Source organism: Physella acuta, unplaced genomic scaffold (genome assembly GCF_028476545.2).
Source record: "Physella acuta isolate Inbredline_101_S28 unplaced genomic scaffold, ASM2847654v3 ptg000180l, whole genome shotgun sequence".
NCBI classification, from domain to species: domain Eukaryota; kingdom Metazoa; phylum Mollusca; class Gastropoda; family Physidae; genus Physella; species Physella acuta.
The window spans coordinates 52,501-73,460 of NW_026731699.1; the positions used below are offsets into that span (position 1 = coordinate 52,501).

At 31.9% G+C, this 20,960-nt stretch overlaps 1 protein-coding gene across 1 annotated transcript in view; it reads right to left on the reverse strand.

The window, feature by feature from the left end:
- LOC131936546 (uncharacterized) overlaps positions 1-17,473 on the reverse strand; it is a 26,566-nt gene extending 9,093 nt beyond the window's left edge. Inside the window, exons 1-25 of the mRNA XM_059293578.1 lie at positions 17,300-17,473; positions 16,167-16,292; positions 15,599-15,699; positions 15,239-15,304; positions 14,904-14,988; positions 14,623-14,781; positions 14,211-14,399; positions 13,832-13,952; positions 13,503-13,607; positions 13,199-13,336; positions 12,523-12,760; positions 12,158-12,263; positions 11,500-11,633; positions 10,618-10,779; positions 9,820-9,961; positions 8,338-8,453; positions 7,943-7,973; positions 6,728-6,818; positions 3,058-3,118; positions 2,453-2,600; positions 2,112-2,264; positions 1,510-1,614; positions 1,146-1,383; positions 645-797; positions 78-400 (exon numbers count right to left, since the gene is read on the reverse strand). Of these exons, the coding sequence (XP_059149561.1) occupies positions 78-400; positions 645-797; positions 1,146-1,383; positions 1,510-1,614; positions 2,112-2,264; positions 2,453-2,600; positions 3,058-3,118; positions 6,728-6,818; positions 7,943-7,973; positions 8,338-8,453; positions 9,820-9,961; positions 10,618-10,779; positions 11,500-11,633; positions 12,158-12,263; positions 12,523-12,760; positions 13,199-13,336; positions 13,503-13,607; positions 13,832-13,952; positions 14,211-14,399; positions 14,623-14,781; positions 14,904-14,988; positions 15,239-15,304; positions 15,599-15,699; positions 16,167-16,244 (3,243 nt within the window). The 5' untranslated portion in view covers positions 16,245-16,292; positions 17,300-17,473. The remainder of the gene's footprint in view (positions 1-77; positions 401-644; positions 798-1,145; positions 1,384-1,509; positions 1,615-2,111; positions 2,265-2,452; positions 2,601-3,057; positions 3,119-6,727; positions 6,819-7,942; positions 7,974-8,337; positions 8,454-9,819; positions 9,962-10,617; positions 10,780-11,499; positions 11,634-12,157; positions 12,264-12,522; positions 12,761-13,198; positions 13,337-13,502; positions 13,608-13,831; positions 13,953-14,210; positions 14,400-14,622; positions 14,782-14,903; positions 14,989-15,238; positions 15,305-15,598; positions 15,700-16,166; positions 16,293-17,299) is intronic.
- Positions 17,474-20,960: the final 3,487 nt, after the last annotated feature.

The following is a 20,960-nucleotide window of genomic DNA, read 5'->3' on the forward strand; positions in this document are numbered from 1 at the left end:
AAATACTCTATGATCACTTTCCCAACACATAAGCTGGGAGCCCCTAATGCTTGAGCTAAAGGTCCCCAAATACTTACAGGATCTGGAACTTTCTGCACCTGGGCTATGGGCCTGCCTATTTTAGCAACTGATCTACTGCTTGAAGTACTCCTGGGTGAAGATGGCGCCTCTGGTGTTGTCCCCTTTGGAGATCTATGGATCATAGAGTTCCTGGGTGACGAATGCTCACTGGATTCTAAACTTTGAGGTGGTCCCAATGATGGAGCACTCGTGGGCTTCAAGAACTCGTATGAGCCGGCCATATTTGGCTCTAAGAATGTGACTTGTTTCTCATACAAGTTGTGTTTTAGGTTGCCATTGAAGGCATGCTCACCATGATATACATTGCGATGTGAGAAATCTGAAATAATATGAACAACAAATCCATTAAACAAAGCAGTATAATTTTTAAATATATTACTTTTTATCTTTTTAAAAAAAAATTGCCTAGATTCATTACAGTTAAGGTAACTTTCTGTCTTTTTTTTGGTTACCTTTGGTCCTATTCTAAATTGAAAAAGTCAATTTAACATTTTAATGAAACAAAGAAATAATATATTCTATTAACCTATTAATGAAACAATGACATAACAAATGCTATTTACCAGCCTCCAGATGGGAAGAATACTGTGAAGAGTTAGTTTTTCTTGGTATTGGAAGTTTACAGACTTGTAATGAAGTGCCAAGAATGGGGTCATTATTTGAATAACTTGGTACTGAAGGTCGCATTGGGCTGTCCACACATCGCAAGCCTTCAACTGAAATCATTCAAAACATCGAATTTGAACACTAAGTTAAGAAACTAACAATTAATAGTTAAAGTTTATTTGATAGATAAACATTAAATACTTTAAATATTCAAAATAAATTGCTGTGGTATGATTAGCATTTACAAACAGTATATTTAGGAAAATTATTTGATTGGTTTAATACATTTTTTGGAAGACCTCTTTTAAAAAGTAAATTTTTATGGCTAAAATTAACTATCAAAAACATTAAAAATATTCCTAAAGGAAAAAGACATCTTTTCCCCCTGGTAAATAAGTAAATAAATAACAGCATAAATAGGCCTTCTAAATTTTACATTGCTATATGTACAAACTTACTTTTATTCATAAAACTCCTTGGACTTTTTGTTCTTCTTGCATGGTGTTCCAACTCAACAAAAATTTGTCCGTTTTTTCTCTCCAAATTTTTAGCATTGAGCTGTGGGCTGGGTATGGAGGGAGGGGTCCTCAACGGAGGAACTTTCCTCAGTGTGTCGTTACACCTTCTGGTGTAACCTTGCATCTGGGCTGAGGCACTTTGTACGCGGTACGGCATACGACCTGCTGACCTTTCCACCTGGAATTTTCAAACATAAAAAAATTTGACATAAAATACAACTTTTTAAAAATTAAATTAATCTGTAATGAGTAATTCAGTTAAAAAAGTGTAATTTTAGTAGTTTGAGCTGGGAAAAAAAGCTACCTTTGTGCTCTTCATGTGAGATGTCAAGTCTTGATGTGTTTCTTCTGGTTCTAGATGTACCTCAGAAAAGTGATGGTCTGTAGGCCCTCTAGTCTGCTGTCTGTTCTAGAGATCAGTATAGAAAGTGTACATTAGTATTCAGGTGGAACACAATTTTAAAAAATCCCTGAAATTAATATCAGCTATTCAATACATTTGAAAGTTCAGCTTTTAGTTATTTACTTAAGAGTGAAAGTACTCAGCCTATACAAGAAAACACATGATTGATGGGACAATAACAACTCCTATGCATAAATACTTTCTACAAAAATACAGCAGAGAATAATTTTATAAATTATATGAAGTGATTATAGGACAAATAAAACCTAACAAGAAAATTAGTTATATTCGTTTGAATACAAAGTTGGACATTTGGCTTATTACAGGTAAATTTGATCTGGCAATCTCTATTCCATCCACACAGCAATAACATAAGAAAAATGGATTCAATTTTATCCAGTTGACACAACAATAACATAAGAAAAGTGGATACAAATTTATACATCCCACACAGAAATAACATGAGGATTAAAATATATCCAGCCCACCTAACAACAACTTACTTTTATCTTCTGCTCTGTTAGTAAAATCCATTCGCTAAAATTAGACTGTGTCAGGGATGAACTAGGGCTTTGTCGTCCTTGTTGAGTGGCTTCTATAATTGATTCCTGCTGATCAGGAACAGCCACGGACACATCTACGCTTTCTGCTGCATCCTGATGTTAACACAAGCAGATCATCATTAATTATTGAACCCTAATTGATTACTTTCAGGGGCTGAAAAACCTGGCTAGTGGCTGAAGATAAAATACTTTTGACATTTAAGCACCTCAAGTTCTAATTAGTTCCCTTCAAGTTGAATTATTTAATGAAGGTAGATAATCATTGTAAGAAAAAGTATTACCTTTTGTGCTGACAAATTGTATGAAAAGTCTTGACTAAATGAATCTTCTAGATACAATTCTTTTGTGGCAATATTTAAAGCATCTTCATTGTAGCTGGTTTGCAGGGTGTTAGTGCTTTCTTCTGGTAATTTCTCATTGACTTGCGCACTAAAACAAGAGGTGAAAAGACTATAAGTGAATATGGTCCAATAATGTACAATAAATTATGATCCAACAGCACAACATTTGTTGCATACATATTTTAGCCAATAAAATACTTTGTTTTAACTTCTAGGTAAGTACCTCATGCATGTAATGTTAAATACAAAACTGAAACTCCTAAAGAAAATTTTTTAATTAACAAAGGGTTACTAGATCTCTATTATCATTTGTGTGGTGTGTAGCTTGTACTTTTTAGTACAACAATACTGTTTGAAGATTGTACTATTTCGTACTACAATTCTGTTTGTTTCTTTTACTATTTAGTATTAAAATACTGTTTGAAGCTTTTCATATTTAGTACTACAATACTGTTTGTTGTTTATACTATTTAGTACAACAGTTGATGCATTTGTTACCAAATAACATAGTTTAAATAATAAATGAGTAAAATATTTTCCCCAACCTTTCAGATTCCTGTTTAACCCCATCACTAGCTGGAGGCTTGTGTAGACCAGTTTTTTCAGCTGAAAGTTACAACAAATATGTAGGCGGAATAATGGAAGGGAAAATACTCTGTACTAGACGTTTCAAGGTTTGTTAGAAAAATCAGTTTGTTGGTGTATAAAACGGTGACATCAAAGATTAAAAAGACTAAAATGAAATAATTAGATTTTATAAAATTAAATGAAAAACTGTAAAGTGAAGTGATCTACATTTTTTTTTCGTTCTTAGAATTGGATTTTAAATTAAAAGTCATATGTTTTATTTATATTTTTATACCAAACAAAAAGATAGAAACTTAAATTCATCTTAGATAACTTCAGTACCATCTTCACCATTTATACACAATGTACGTACAGTTTAATACAAAGGTGACAAAATGTAACAATAATACAGATCAGGTCACTGCCCCACAGTTGAAATTTATTCCATGTGTGTGTGTACGACACTCACACATGCCAAGAGGGGACCTGCTAAATTTGGACCTACTAAATGTGGACCTACTAAATGTGGACCTACTAAATGTGGACCTACTAAATGTGGACCTAGTTATATCTACTGATAGGAGACCCACTGAAAAGCACCTATTGAAAGTGGACCTAAAATGAGAGGACCTACTAAGAGCACATAAAGGGAGGACTGCTGAGAAAAGACCTAACATTGGAGGACCTAGAGCATTTAGACCTACTAATACCTGCTAAAAGAGGACCTACAGAAAGATAATTCTGAGAAAGGAGATATTAAGAATGGACATGCTAAGAGAATGAATAGCTACTAAGACCTACTGAATGAGGGACTACTAAGAGATGACCTACTGAGTAGCAGCTAACTGAGAGGGAATCACCCAGAGAGGACCTAAAGGACCTACCAATCCTTGAATACCTAGAGTAAATGTTAATCTGGTTAGTAAACCTGCACACAAATAACCTAAGGCATATGAAAACTACACTTAGTATTGTAAACAATAATTTACAACTTAGCTTTGTGACAAAATCAAACAAAAACCAGAACAAATATTTTATATTAAAAACATGGATGTTAAAATTGAAAGATTATTTCAAATATTACTTTTAATTCCATGTTATTAAAACAAAAAAGGAAACACAAAAACTAAAGACACAATTATAATCATTTGGCATAAAAACTAAAGTATGCTGCAAAATATTTAAAAAGATTCCTTTAGCACAAAAACTACCCTGTCAATGTGCCAAATCAAGACAACAGCATGTGAACTTTGAACCCTAGGGTGAGCGCTTGTTTGCTCTCCTACTCAACAATATTTTAGCATTACATTTTTAAAATTTCTTAGTAGAATATTTTATTGTTCTTTAAAAATAATTAGACTCATTCCTTCTCATTAAAAATATCAACTTGTTAGAGGCTAACGTGTTAAAAGATAGGTATGTATTAGGAAATATAATCTTATATAAAATGCATAAAAAGTTTAAGATTAAACCTCTTGTTTTTTACAAGAACAAAGTTGGACAAATTGTAAACAGACCTGTTATTTGTTCCACCTCTACGAATACAGCCTACATCTAATCACAAATCCTCTAACTCCAGAATATTTTTTTATCTTTAACATGTTAAATTTCACATCCCGGATTAAAAATCTTTTGATTGTCCGGTACCTTAGTGAAACTTTTTATTCTGTCAGTGGCTGACTATCAACCAAACAACAGCTAAGAGCCACTGAAGTGAACACCATAAATTTAGATCAAGCCGTCTGCCATAAATCCTGTCCCAGTTTACACAGCTGTTATATGGCCATATGAATAACTCATAAATTAGCCACAACACTACTCAAGTTCAGGCAATGTTGCCATTGCGATAACAAATTTGTTATAGATTTTTCACATTTCTAGAACAAACTCACATCCTAAATATGTATAGTACATATTTTAGTGAGCGTATATAAAGTATTCAAGTGAAACTAAATCCAGCACAGTTTTATACATTTAGTTAACATATAAACAGTAAGTTAATTATAAACGATATTTGAGTAAAAACAGATAAAAATCAAATTCTTAGTTTGAATGATTTATCACTTTTATCAAACACCTACTAACATTGAAATTTATTATTTATTTCAGTGTTCTAAATGCAACATGTATTCACAATCACAATCTACACTTTATACACTTAGTAAAACAGAAGATTTCTCCCCAGCTAAAATTTAAAAAATCACACTCTAATTACAAGGAGCTTTCATTGACTAAGTTTATTTCTGTGTACAAGCAGGTTCAGTGTGTAATAAAATGTACACATGGGACAAATCCCTAGCAGAAACAAATCTCCCAATCATTTGATTTATTGATTATTGATTATTGGACTGGCCATGCTTTGCTCTGATTAGATAGGTAGCCACTAGCTAGTGGGGTGAGGGGGGGAGTGGTGTGTGATGGTGAAAGCGCCAAAGCTTTGTGAGGGTGGGGGAAAGTGATTCAACTCACTAGTCAGAAATAGAACATTTACTAATGGCAACATACCTGCTTAACTTCAGCTGTTAGCGTAGGTGGGGGGGGGGGGGGGGTGGCAAATATAGTTTAGGTAAAGATGAAACATTGTGGTAAAGAAAGATAAAATATTGTGGTAAAGAAAGATGAAATATTGTGGTACATATTTTGAGTTACTATAAAAATATTCATTATTGATTTTACTTAAAGAAGATATAGTTAGTGTGATATGGCTAGTGTGATATGGCTAGTGTGATATGGTTAGTGTGATATGGTTAGTGTGATATGGTTAGTGTGATATGGTTAGTGTGATATGGTTAGTGTGATATGGTTAGTGTGATATGGTTAGTGTGATATGGTTAGGTTGACATGGTTAGGTTGACATGGTTAGTGTTATGGTTAGTAATTGTTAATATGAATATTATTTTTGCTGTTTCTTGTTTAACTACATGTCACATAAAAAATTTAGAATTATTATCCTCTTCTTTTTGTTTTTAACGCAATGTCTATAATTAAACATACCAATTTTCTAGTTAATAAAAAATCAATATGTAGCAAACAAAGAACTACAAAACAAGAATCAAACAAGGTTTTTAAATCTTGTAAATTAATAGAAATATTCATTATAGGTAACATTGTCTGACCAAGTTATCACCAGTCTACTTGATTCCACAAGTTTCGTAAACAAATATAAACTTCAAAAAGTTTGCAAAAACCCACAGGAAATGTACACTAACTATAGAAATTTGCGGAAAAAAGCTTTACTCTATAGTGAAAATGTTATTTCTGCTTTCAGAGGATCAACCTGTTCATGAGCAGCTAGAAAACAATTTTGTTTTTGTTTTAAATAAAACATCAATAAATAAATCCCTACAGATTATAGTAAACAAATAGATATATATTTAAAATTACCTAATTTAGTTTGGAAAATAATATGCATTAATTAAATGCATTAATTAATTAACACAGGATATAAATGGATTTTTTTCTCACAAAAACTGTTAATCCTTTTATGCAAAATAAATTGTACAATAAATATACATTAGATTATTTTCTTATAGTTCTAGATAGTAAAATTTAGGCTTCTGCTAAAGCAATGATTTCTAATTTTGACTATTGTTATAGAAGAAATAAAACCCAAGCCCTGAATAAATTATTTAAAAAATTTAAACTCACCCGAAGTTGTGGGTGCTACAAAAGTCAAAAATTCTTTTGGGAGTTCACTGGGTTGGGAGACAGAACTTTTTCGGATGTTTTTCCAAAATTTCTGGAGATCAAACAATGCAATGTCAAAAAAAAACTTTTTAAAAATTCTCAAATTTTTTACCGTAGCAGTTCTAGTCCTGAACATTCTTAGTTTAGCTGACAATGAACAAAAGTGTCAGTCTAAACATTGGTTACTGATTTTTAAAAAAAATATCAATCAACCAGCCAATTTTTCTCTTTCCAATCGATAGCATTACTGATTACTTAAAATCTTTACTTTATCTTAACTTTCATTTTGTAATAAAATTTTCTAACCCATTTTTTAATTAATTGTTAACTGTAGAAAATATCTAACATGTAAAAATTATACTCAAATAATTCTACAAATTAAAAGCAAAATGAAAATTACAGTTGTCAAACTGAACAGCTATAGATCTAGTATACTAAAAATTTATATCTTTTTATAACAGGACTTATTTATAATTTTTAAGCCAGACAGAAAATATAAATTAAAAACAGAGGTGACAACTACTGATACTTAACCTAAGCAAATAAACTATTTAAAAATGGATTGTACAGCAATTAAAAGTGTTTTATTTGGCAATAGTTTACAGACTATAAAAGCCTATCTTGTATTCAAGTGGATGATTTATTGATCTGTCTGTATCAGTTAAGGATAACTGTTTTGCTACTTGTACACTTGAAATTGCAAAATTAAATATATTAAGAAAAATATAAATTAATTAAGTACCATGTGATCTGTAACTAAAGAAGTGTGAGAAAAAAGTTTTCCCACATAATTTATTGATTTAAGAAATAGGATGGCTAAAATGAGAATATGCCCTAAAATATAAATATTTGTAGTGTAAAAGACAAATCTATTTTTAATAACATATGTCTTACAAAATTGCACAGGTCTTCCCCTCCCTCACCTAAGTGGTTTGTTAATTGCCTAAGATTTTTTAATGAGTTACAGAATGACATGTTAAAATACACATTCATACACAATAATCATTGTTACTTGTTAGACTAAAAAAGCCTTTAAAAAACAGGAAACTAAAAACAAACATGTGGAAATTAAATAAAAATAAAGGGCAGTAACAAAAAAGTTTTCGAAAGTAGGTTAGTACCACACATTGAATGTAAACTTTGAACAACTATACTACAAATTATAAACAAACTTACATGATCATAGATAGAATCCATGAAGTCGATTCTGCAGAACAAAAAAATAATTAGTTTAGTAGGTTCAATTCTGTTTTACAATTTTTATTTCTTGCACACAACAATCAATCTAATGGGGAAAAAATGTTAACATTTATATGTAGAATGGAGGACATTTTTATTAAAGATTACCCATTTTCTAATGGCAACTATAGCAGCATCATCAGCAAATTGTCCACAATATTTTGGTCCAGTGATAATTTTTTTTACTAAGGTTTTGTATGAATACAAAAGGTTGTCATGACATAAAGACCTGCCCATCTTCTCTTAGCAACAAGTACATAATATTCTGGTCCAGTATTATTTTTAAAATTAAGTTTTAAATAAAAAAAAATTGTTAAGACTTGGAGACCTACCCATCCTCTCCTGGCAACAAATGCTGCACCATCACCATATTGTCCACAACATTCTGGTCCATGAGTGTTGTACTGTGGCTAGCTGCTTGCACTGGTCTGGTGTTCTTGTCACTTTCCTGTTGGATCACCAAAACATCAGAACATTAGAGGAAATTACAACATCACCAAAACATCCAAACATTAGAGGAAATTACAACATCACCAAAACATCCAAACATTAGAAGGAATTACAACCTCACCAAAATATCCAAACAATACAAGAAATTACAACATCACCAAAACATCCAAACATTAGAAGAAATTACAACATCACCAAAACATACAAACATTACAAGAAATTACAACATCACCAAAATATCCAAACAATAGAAGAAATTACAACATCACCAAAACATCCAAACATTAGAAGAAATTACAACATCACCAAAACATACAAACATTACAAGAAATTACAACATCACTAAAACATCCAAACAATACAAGAAATTACAACATCACCAAAATATCCAAACATTAGAAGAAATTACAACATCACCAAAACATCCAAACAATAGAAGAAATTACAACATCACCAAAATATCCAAACATTAGAAGAAATTACAACATCACCAAAATATCCAAACATTACAAGAAATTACAACATCACCAAAACATCCAAACATTAGAAGAAATTACAACTTCCATGAGAATAGAAAATAGCAAACAAATTATAACAACGTGTTATAACATTAGGAAGTTATAAACAAACAAATCATCTGAGGATGTTGGTTAGCAGGGAGAATGTTTAAGACATGTAACATTATGTTTCTGCAATCAACCTTTTTACTGCAGGATACAGTGTTGGAGACTGTATCACACTGTGTTACTTTGGACTGTCCAAAATAATACCAGAAGCAGTGCCAGAAAGACTATTACAAACAACACTTGGCATTAATGTGTGGTAATAAGTTGTGTGATTAAGCCTACTATAACTAACGCAAAGGTTTCTGGTTGAAAGACTAGTCACAGCTCATTTTTAAGTTAGTTTTAATGAAATCCATCTTTAGTGGTAAAGTTCTCTTTTATACCCTGACAGTCCACAGAAAAAAGGAAGTAGAGTTCACCTGTTTCTGTGATCTCAGCATATAAAGGGATAGTGTGACCAGCACTACACCCAGTCGCCTTTACTTTTTCTAATGTGAATGAGTTATCCATCAGAGCTGGGTGGACTTAGGGACAGTCTTTGAACCCGGGTTCAAATTCAAGAATCTCAGGTTAGCAGTCTAGCACTCTACTGCTAGGCCACACTGTCCCATTCTTTAATACTAACGTAGACTTATTTTAAGGAAATAAGTCAGAGCTGAAATTGGTCTACTGTGAAACTGAACTTAATTATAAATATACACCTACACATAAAAAATAAATGTATTGAGCTTTCATGTATAGGGAAGTGAAAAACACCATTTACTCAAAAATTGCTAGGTATTTAAAGCTAAAACTGACCTTCTGAGTTTTCCATTTTTCTTGAGTTGTAATTGGTGCAGTTTTAGGTCGCTTTCCAGCACTAGTTGTCCCAGAAGTTCTTTGGTTAGGTTTGTACCATTTCTTCAGATAGGTGTGGCACCCAAATTTTGTTTTAGACCATCTAAACATTCAGAAAACAAATTAAAAATGAAAACCAAAATCAGATTAAGAGACTCAGTGATCTGTGGGCACTCCAGGAACACCTCTTCATCTCAAGTATATTAAAGATTCTTTACCATGTTTTTCTACACCCATCTTCTATTGCTATATTTTCTTTAATAAAAATCTTATATCTGAGCTCAACACAATTTGCATTCATCTACATCTTATGCTGATTATTAACCCTCTTTTCAAGTACTTGCTACAAACATTAGTCTAGGTTAATTGGCCTCTATAATTGGGAAGCTACTCTAGCTAGAAGGTAATTTAATAATAACCACCCAGGAGACTATTAGAAATAAGATGTATAAATAACTTCTAAGCAAATAAAAAAGAGGACTGTCAAAGTTTGGATTTGACCTACTTATATCTCACTGATATGAGCTACTTATATAACACTGACATGACCTACTTATATCTCACTGACATGACCTACTTATATATATATATATATATATCACTGAAATGACCTACTTATATCTCATTGACATGACCTACTTACATCTCACTGACATGACTTACTTATATCTAACTGATATGACCTACTTATATCTTACTGAAATGACCTATTTATATCTCACTGAAATGACCTACTTATATCTCACTGAAATGACCTACTTATATCTCACTGTGTCTGGCTGAATTTTCCCCCGCCAATCCACACCTGCAGATTTACACCTTTGTTTTGTTGGTTTGGATGGGACAGGCGTGTGTACAGCGTCGTCAATTCTAGTGAAGGAACTGTTGGGGGTGGTTTGTGGTCTTGACGTCTCATGCTGTCTAAAGAAGATGAACAAAAATTGTATCAGTTGAATTAAGGGGTTAGGCGCGGTAAAAAAAAACAACTTTTTAAATAATTCTCTAATACTTGTTAGAAAGCAATTATTTCTTTAAAGCTTTTTAAGGTACATCCACATATGTGCTTTCACTAAAAAAAATTTTCAAATTTGTTTCTGTTCCAAACACGTAATTTTGGGAAATTTTGGGTCATTAAAACTAGTGTTTTTAACGGACCCACAATTTGAAAATTCATAAAAAATTAGTTTGAAGATATCCACTTAAATTTTTTAGCTGAGTACCCCAAAAATATGGTAGAAGATTATGAATTCATTGTTTATTGGGCTTAAAATATAATAATTTATGAATGGTAGAAAACCTACGAAGCGGTTAATTTTCAAGATGGCCGCTTTTGTCATAGTTACCACTATTTTTTTTTTAGTGTAAACACATATGCAGATGTACCTTAAAACAGCTTTCAAGAAACAATTGTTTCCTAACAAGTATTAAAAAAATAATTTTTTTTACCGGAGCCTACCCCCTAAAAAAAGAATTAATTGACTAATTCTTTTAAAAATATAAATGACAAAGTTGGCCAAAAACACACACTGCTAAGATTCCAAATAAAGAGGAACAGCATTGATTTTTTTTCATGATTCAATACCCCAGACAGTGAGTGTGATAAATAATTCTTAAAGGTTTTAAAAATCATAAAACACTTACTCAAGGGCAATAACTTGTGGTGTATTTGTTATATCTTGAATTAAACCAGAATCTACCGAAGAGATTGTCTCCCTTGGGGTTATAAATCCAGTTACTGATGGCTGTCTGAAGCCATATTGGGGTTGGGGAGTCAGCTGAAAATAGATTTTTTGTATGTCAGGTTAAGACTGAGTGATCGGTAGAGTTTCTTTTGGGCCCAACAGAATAGAAAAATATATAATTTAAATAGAAACTATATAGGCCCAACAGAATAGAAAAATATATAATTTAAATAGAAACTATATAGGCCGAACATAATAGAAAAATATATAATTTAAATAGAAACAATATATTGGCCTAACAGAATAGAAAAATATATAATTTAAATAGAAACAATATATTGGCCTAACAGAATAGAAAAATATATATAATTTAAATAGAAATTATATAGGCCCAACAGAATAGAAAAATATATAATTAAAATAGAAACTATATAAATGTTTTAACCATTGTCTACCTGCCCCCCTCCCCCCACCTCTTTATATTTCTCCAATTTTTAAAGATTAAACATTAAATAATCATTAATTGTCTATTCATTAAAAGTAAATAAGTGGTAGAATTACCTTTTACCTGTATTATAGATACCGTTTTAATTAAAAAATTAAATAAGAGGAAGAGTTACCTTTTCTCTGTAGTAATTCATACCGTCTTTGACCGTGTCAATAGCAGTGACCACCATATTTAACTTGACCCCTGTGTCTGGTCCACTTCGTACATCCGGCAAGCTGCATTAAATGACATTTTAAAATGGCAAGCTGCATTAATTGACATTTTAAAATGGCAAGCTGCATTAAATGACATTTTAAAATGGCAAGCTGCATTAAATGACATTTTAAAATGGCAAGCTGCATTAAATGACATTTTAAAATGGCAAGCTGCATTAAATGACATTTTACAATTGACTACAAATAGCAATAGAAACCTCTGCTCTTTTAAATTTTAATGATTTTTAAAAATTTTAAAAGATCTAGAGCCAATATTTACTCATTTTCCTGATTTTGTGACAGCTGATGTCCAAGTTTTGAAACCTGTCGAAACTGTTTGGCGCTAGATGGCACAGGTCCTGGGGGTTTGGAGGGAGTTTTGCAAGGAGCTGACTTGGCCCTGGCTGACATTCTGGACATGTTCCTTGTTGTGGGTCTCATGGAATCTGCCGTTTGATAAAACTCTTCCAGCGTCTGTTGCATGAAAATAGTTTCCTCATCTTCCATGGATCTGGGAGCTGAATGTTATGTAGAACAGCATGAAGAAAATTACAAGCTGATTTTTTAGTTTACACTTAAAGTAAACAAAACAAGCCATACACATTTTGATATAGACTAAAAAGCAGTGAGTGAGTTAGACCTTACACAGGCCAATATTTATCTGGCCAGTGATTGCAATGGTAGAGTGAATTATTGCTTTCAGGTCTGAAAATATATCACCAGACATGAATCTGTAAAAGTCTATGGGGGCTGAGTATAATGTTGGCCACAAAATGTCTTCATTTGTTAAGTTTGCCAAATTGCCTTATTGAACATCAAGTCTGAAATGGTACTTTACTTCTGTTTTTAGCATCAGGATCATGTAGATCTATGTAGATATTAGGGAACACTGCCTTAAAGTTGTTATGTAAGATTATGACTCACATGTGTTTGGGGAAGTTAAAATCTTGACTTACATGTGTCTGGAGAATTTAAAATCTTGACATATTCTCTGAGTTGATCTCTGGTGTGAGCCTCAGGGAACTCAGCCTGACTGTGAGAGGAATACCTGACATCCAGGGGAGTTCCACTTCGACCTCCAAAACTCAAAGTGCCTGAAACAACACGTGAAAATAAATAAAATGGCAGCTGCACTGAAGTAAACTTTTTCTATATATAGTAGGTATACTATTTTAAGAGTAAACTAGCCAGCTCAAAATTTCAACCAGACTTTTTGCTTGACTTAACATTATAATCTAGAGTGGCTTTCTACTTTCTAACCAATTATGTCTTGCCCATAGGATCTATTTTTCATGTATGCTTGCCAGGCTTGCAATCGTTCTGGTCGTGATGCCGATTTTACTCTTGCACTGATGGCTCTTTTGTCTGTGAAGTTTAAATTTGTTTGTACATTTTTATTGGACATGTTATTCACTTGTATTTAAAATGTAAACTGCTATCAACCGTACATAAAATTTTTATTAGAGAATTAATAAAAGGTATAGCCAAAGCATTAAATACATCTTCCACATATGAAATAGTGGGTAAACAGACATTTCTAAGCATAAAATAAGACATATTTTTGTTTGATTTATATTTCACAGTGTCACCTTTAGCAGTTTCTTCAGTGGACAGCTGCCTGTCAAACTGGACATGAGGGTTGACTAGGCTTGGTATGGGATGAATCATTGTGGTCACTCTTGACATACCTGTCCCTGGTTGCGTGTTCAGCTGCAAGCATTCATTTATCATGAACATCCATTTATAATCATTAACATGCAGCTAATCAAAGCAGTATTTTTTAAAAATTAATAGGATGATATAGCTACAGTGTAGATTTAAAACCTAAACTTGCTCTGTCTTTGGAGGATATTACAAATTTACAACATAAACTTGGTCTGTCTTTTAAGTAAGAGAATACAACAAGTATAAAACATTAACTTACTCTGTCTTGTGAGAAAATGTGACAAATATAAAATATAAACTTACTCTTTCTTTCAAGTTAGAGATTGTGACACTAATAGGTGCCTGAGACAGTGGTGGGGTTGATGGGACGTCATGAATGTTTGTGTCATTAATGACATTTTTCTCATCTTTTTCCTGTGATGTCTCCATGTTGACATCCTCATCTTCTACACCCCCATTCACAGTTAAATTTTCATTTGACACAGTTGTGATCTGTAAGTATTTTAGTGGAAAATAAAAAGAATGAATTAACAATAACAGTATTTTTATCATCATTATCTCTCTTTGTGCTTTACTAAGAATATTTTTAATCTAATTAAAAATAGTTAAAACTATGTTTTTAATAATCCATTTTATTTTTCTTCATTGAACTTTTTAGATATAATAAATGATGGATATTATAAAGATATTTTCAATTGTCTATGTAAGTACTTACTTTCTCTTGAAACTGTGTGATATTTTCATCAACTAGACCAGATTGGACTATCTTAGCATCTGCTTTCTCTTGATTTACTCTATTTCTTGTGGGTCTTGGAGTTGAAGCTTTCAGGAGAATTTTCTTTGCTTCTTCTTTCATAAGTTCCTTACCAAAGTGCTAAATTAAACAATAAAGAAACTATATAGCTAGAGCTTGAAGAAGATTAAATCATATTTACAACAGCAGTATGACTATGATGAAATTGCTAGAACACAAATATAAAAGTAGAAAAGACATACAGGTCCACAGTATAGCACGTGCTTGTTAGCCATGTACCAAATGTAGATCTGCCTAAGACCAGCCCTTTGCTCGTTAGAGCGTTTCCTAGTAAATCAAGTTTTATTAAAATAAATTAAATGAAATATTTAATTTATCTCTTAAAACAAGTTTAATGACATTACACAAATAAATAAATAATTTAATCAATATTTTAAATAACATTTCCAACTACACTTTTCTATAATTTTTCTTTCAAGTCATTAAATAAAATGAAAATTATTAACAATTATGCTGTTAGTTAAAATTGTTATCAAGATAACTTTGTGTTATTTATTTCATGAATTTCAAAGCTTACTGTTTAACTTCACAAAGCATTTTTGTAAGAATGTTGTAGAACTTGGTGTCTCTGACTGCTTGCTCCCTGGTAGATTAAAAAAAAACACAGCATGTTTAATAAACAATCTAGTAATTAATTTATGTACACAACAATAACTTTCCTTTATTAGGCTGTCATTTGTAAAAAATGAAAACATAAATATAAAAGCACTGTCATTACTTAATTAGTGAAAAATAAATTTCATCTAATTCAATTTACATAAATTGATATTTATGCTGTCTTATATTTTGTAAAGAAACTAAAGTATTAAAATGTCATTTGAAGAAATGAATAACGTATGAATTAAATTAGGAGACAAAAAAAGAGTTATAGGCCTACTGTAAGTCTTTGGCTATTCCAGTTAGATGAGCAAATTTGAGATCATTGTGGTGCTTCTCAATAGCACCATACATGTTCTTGAATTCAGGGACTATCATCAGCTGCAATACAAGTAATTATTTTTTGGTTAAAGTTTCTTTATTAATTTTTATTGCATTAGCTTATACCGTTGAAGAGGCCTCCTGTAACATGAGATGAGAAATAATTATTTGATTAAAATAACAATCTAATTTATTAAGGAATTATAACTACACTAAAAAATACAGAGATAATATTAAATTTCTACTAACTTGTTAAAGATAACAGCAGTACAAGGAAATTATATGTTGACACAAATTGATTCTATGCACCTCAGTAAATCTTACGCTAAGAGTGCATAATTACTAACTAAAACTGTATGACGTCGCTGAGTCCACTCAGTTCTAATTGTTACATGACTCACTTTAAGGAAAGTAAAGGCATAGTGCTGACCATACTAACCCTTCATATGGATCATCAGATTCAAAAAGGTAACTTTATTTAAAGCTTAGATCAACTTCATTTTTAGATTTGTAGAAAAATGTATTACCTGTGATCTACGTAAGAATTTTAATCCATTTTCAATGGCTTCCAAGCCACCAACAGCTTGATGACCAATAGTGGACATTTTAAAATTCAGTTGCAGTATCAAAATTTAAAGAATGTAGCCTATGTCCTGAAATATTAGAATTGAAATTGTATTTTGTTAAAAATATGCGACAACGAGACAAAAAATGTTTTTAAGCATAACAATCTAGCAAACACATCCCTATTGTAAAAATCTTGCAATTAACTAGCACTACTACTACCACTTTATGACTTTTAAATTTATAAATATAAATATAATAATGCCTAGGGCCTATAGATATAGGCCTAGGGCCTATATTTTTAAAAATATTAGGCCTATTTTAGACTATAGATCTAGGCAAGGCGTATAATTTTTTTTTTTTAGGTAGCCTACCACTTAACTTAGGCCTAATTTTATAATAATTTAATTTAATATAGGCCAATTGTTGGTAATCTATCGTTTTTAGGTGCATAAAATCGGCAGACGCTAGTAATGTGCGGAAAAGGTGCCTTATTGTTAATGCTTTAATAGAAGTAAATTCTGATATATTTGTGTCAAATATTAGAGATAACTGAATAATAAACCAAAATCAATGGCTAAATATATCAATACAGGCCAGAAATTAACTTTAAACAGAGGTGTTTGCGAGCAAGATTTGCTATAAACATTGGCCATCTGTAAGTAAGAGTGGTTTCCCCTGAATCTCTAACTATAATTTTACCAAAAAAAAAACCTAAACAAATGGCTGCTAAAAGTAAATAAGCTTGGCTGCATCTGATAAAAACATCGCTAGTCATTATTATACAGTTGCTTAAAAACAGCTAGATCTACATTAATTAAACTTTGATGATAATTATTTTTATAACTTTCAAAACATAAAAAAATCCTCTTTAAAATATGAAATAATTACTAAAATTTAATGAGTCACCTTTTTTTCACATTACTAGTCTCGGACGATTTTACGTAACTAAAACGATAGATTACCCAATTGTTTATTGATTATTGTAGTATTATTATTATTGTAATATTGTTGTTTAATGTTTAATTTAGTGTTAGTTTAACAGTCAACATCAACTAGATCTAGTCATTTTTTAATTTAGTAATTTTCGCCTCACCTTTTAAAAATATTAAAAGCAGATCCAAAGAAATTTACTCTCCAGGCATTTCTAATATTTACAACCAACGTATAGATCTATATATTACAAATATAGATCTAGCTCATCAAATGTAAACGTAAACAATAATGCATTATTTGCGCTTCTTCATTTTTTAATTGTTAAAAAATAGCGTTCTTGGCAACCATTTGATAAACATTATTACTTCCTTCCGGATTTTAAAAAAGTGTGCCGTCGCAAAAAAAATAATCGGAAAACAAAATATTTTTATTATTGTGATTTAGGCTATTTAATTAAGAGGTATTATTTTATAACATGTTAAAGTCTTATGAGTATTTGAAATGAAGCTAGAAATACACATTGAGAATCTTATTTATTCAGTTTTTGTGAAATAATTCAATCATGCAGCATTCAACCATAGTGTCGACAATATTTAAGTTTTTTGTTTGTTCAATTTAATTTAATCAAGAGTTATTAAGGGATAGATTCTAGAGAATCTAGAGACTAGATTCTAGAAGCTAGAATCTTTTCTGCGTATCAGGACATTCTAGAGCAGTGGTTCCCAACCTTTTTCGAGTTGCGACCCCCTTTTATAAAAATTAAGTGACCCGCGACCCCCATAGAATTAAAAAACAGAAATTAGTATGGAAATTAATAAGCACTAAAATAAGATTTTCTAGTAGACTTTCAATATATGAACTACTCTTGATAACTGTTTTAATAGCATGAGTAAAAATTGCATACTATTCACTAAACCTTCGTGGTTAAGTTTTTAATTAAAAAAAAATTGTTAACGCCAACCTATGTCATTATAATTATCTTAATTTTGTTTTTAATCGAAGAATAGTGTTGAAAATATATTCTCGAAAAGTCAATCAATTTTACGTTTGGGTATGAATGGTGAATACTACACCAAAATTGTCTCTGCAGTTTTTCATCTTACACGGAATAATTCTGCAAATCAAAGAATTCATCTTGTAATTCATCGGGAATGCTGGCAACATCAAGGGAAGAAGAGAATGGGTAATGCGTAAATGCAGATTCTTTTTTCAGCTCAGAGAAATAGCGATACAGTTCGTTTTCAAGAGATTCAAGATGCCCAGAAATCGCTTCTTTCAAAATTTTAATTATCTCACAATCAGATTCATCTACCACACCGCAGAGTTTCTCAAATTTACAATATTTCCAAGATTTGTTTTCTTTACCGATTTTGCAGCTTTGATAAAAATGCCCCGAGATTATCATGGAAAGTTATAATATTCGTTCATTTTCCATGAAGCTTCAGGTTAAGCTTATCTTGATGTTCGAACATATCTGCTAGGTTTGATACTCTCTCCAACCACTCTATGTCGTTTTAAGTATACCAAAAAGTCTTGTTTCCTTTGCACTCCCAAGAACAATTTGATTTCAAATTTCAATTCAAAAACACAATTTATAACATTTCGTTTGACAGCCAGCGTACTGTAGGGTAGAAGAGCAGAACCTCGTGATCTATATTAATGTTTTTGCTCAGTTCTTTGAAGGCTCCAGATTTTATATAATTTACGACTTAAACTAGCAATGGACTCTTGATGTCGATTGGTTAGGGTAGTGGTTAGGGAGCTAAGTCTTTTCTGTTTTCTGAAAGCCCGATTTTGAGCTAAACATAGATGGCGCACCATCCGTACAAACCCCCACAGCCGTTCTAACCCAATTTAATCATCCAGTTTCAAAAAAAGATATTTATTTTCTCCATGCTATTTTCACAAAAGAGCAACTCTTTCATTTTTGCTATCATCCGCATGAATATAGACACAGACCAGCAACTGCGAACACGAACTCACGTCTGTTGATTTATCATCTTGAAAAGCAAACAATGGTGAAAGCTTAACTTCAATAAAAATGTGTTATTTAACATTTACGTACATGCAGCGTTTGATGAGATTTTCTCCTATTGTTTTTTTTTTTTTTTTTTTTTTTTGCTTGGCATTTTCTATCGCGACTTCATTTGATGCTTGCACTAATGCTGGTGAAAACTTCCTGTTCGATCAAGTCTCTGGCGTTTGCAACTAGCTTCTTATCGACGAAGGAACTCCATATATTTTTTGGTGTGTTCCGAATGACTCGTCTCAAATGACGTTTTAGTTTTGAAGATTTCATAGATTCGTGACTGAGAACAACTCTGTACAGTGCGCTTTGTTTCTTCTCTATTACATTTCCAGTGATGTTAATGAAGCCGAATTTCGAAACTTCTTCTAAATATTTATGTTTTGTTTCAAATTACTAAGGTTTAGTATACCAGTTGGCGACCCCCGAGAAAGACCTTCGCGACACCCAGGTTGGGAACCCGTGTTCTAGAGTGTAGAAATTCTACAGCAAGACATAGATCTAGATGTTTTTTTGCAGAATAAGTATCGTGTTGACTTTCTTGTGATAGATTTATGATAATGCAATAATATCCAAACAGCTAGAATCTAGTATTAAAAAAAGACAAGACTAATCCGATCGCTTGACCAAAGCAAGACGTTATATATTGATCTATATATATATATATATATATATATATATATATATATATATATATATATGTATATATATATATATATATATATATACTAGCTGCATCCCGTGCTCCGCCACGGTAAATCTTTTTTAAATGTACCAACTTTGGAAAAGAACAAAACAAACAAAAACAACACAAACACAAAAAACACAACCACAAACACAACACAACCACAACACAACCACAACACAACCACAACACAACCACAACACAACCACAACACAACCACAACACAACCACAACACAACCACAACACAACCACAACACAACCACAACAAAACCACAACACAACCACAACACAACCACAACAAAACTACAACACAACCACAATACAACCACAACACAACCACAACCACAACACAACCACAACAAAACTACAACACAACTTCAACACAACCACAACACAGCCACAACACAACCACAACACAACCACAACCACAACCACAACTACAACACAACCACAACCACAACAAAAACACAACCACAACACAGCCACAACGCAACCACAAAACAACCACAACACAACCAAAAATCAACCACAACACAACCACAACACAACCACAACACAACCAAAAAACAACCACAACACAACCAAAAAACAACCACAACACAACCACAACACAACCAAAAAAAAACAACAACACAACCACAACATTAGAATCACCACCAAACAACACGCTTTTTTAGGCGTCCGCGCCCAAAGAGAGCCTTTCCAACATTAAAAATTTAAGTCACATAAATAGATCCTACTCCATAACTTACAATAAAACAATGCGATGCAAATGAATGTACGGCAAGTGGTGTTTACTTTTATGGTTCTAAGAAAACACATTGGCAATGTAATTAGAATTACCACCGAAAAACACGCTTTTCCCAGACGTCCGCGCCTAGAGAGAGTCTTTCCAGCATTCTCTATACTATAATTATAAAATTTCACCATCTGTTAACACCAAAAAACAAAAACAAAAAATAGTGATTTTGAGAAATCATAGACTAATTAGAAAATAATATAAATAATCTTAACATTTTTCTCTTTTAATTATGAACCTTAACATAGACTAATCAATGCGGTAGTAATAAAAAAAAGATTAAGTTAAATTATTGTTGAGTTAAATATAT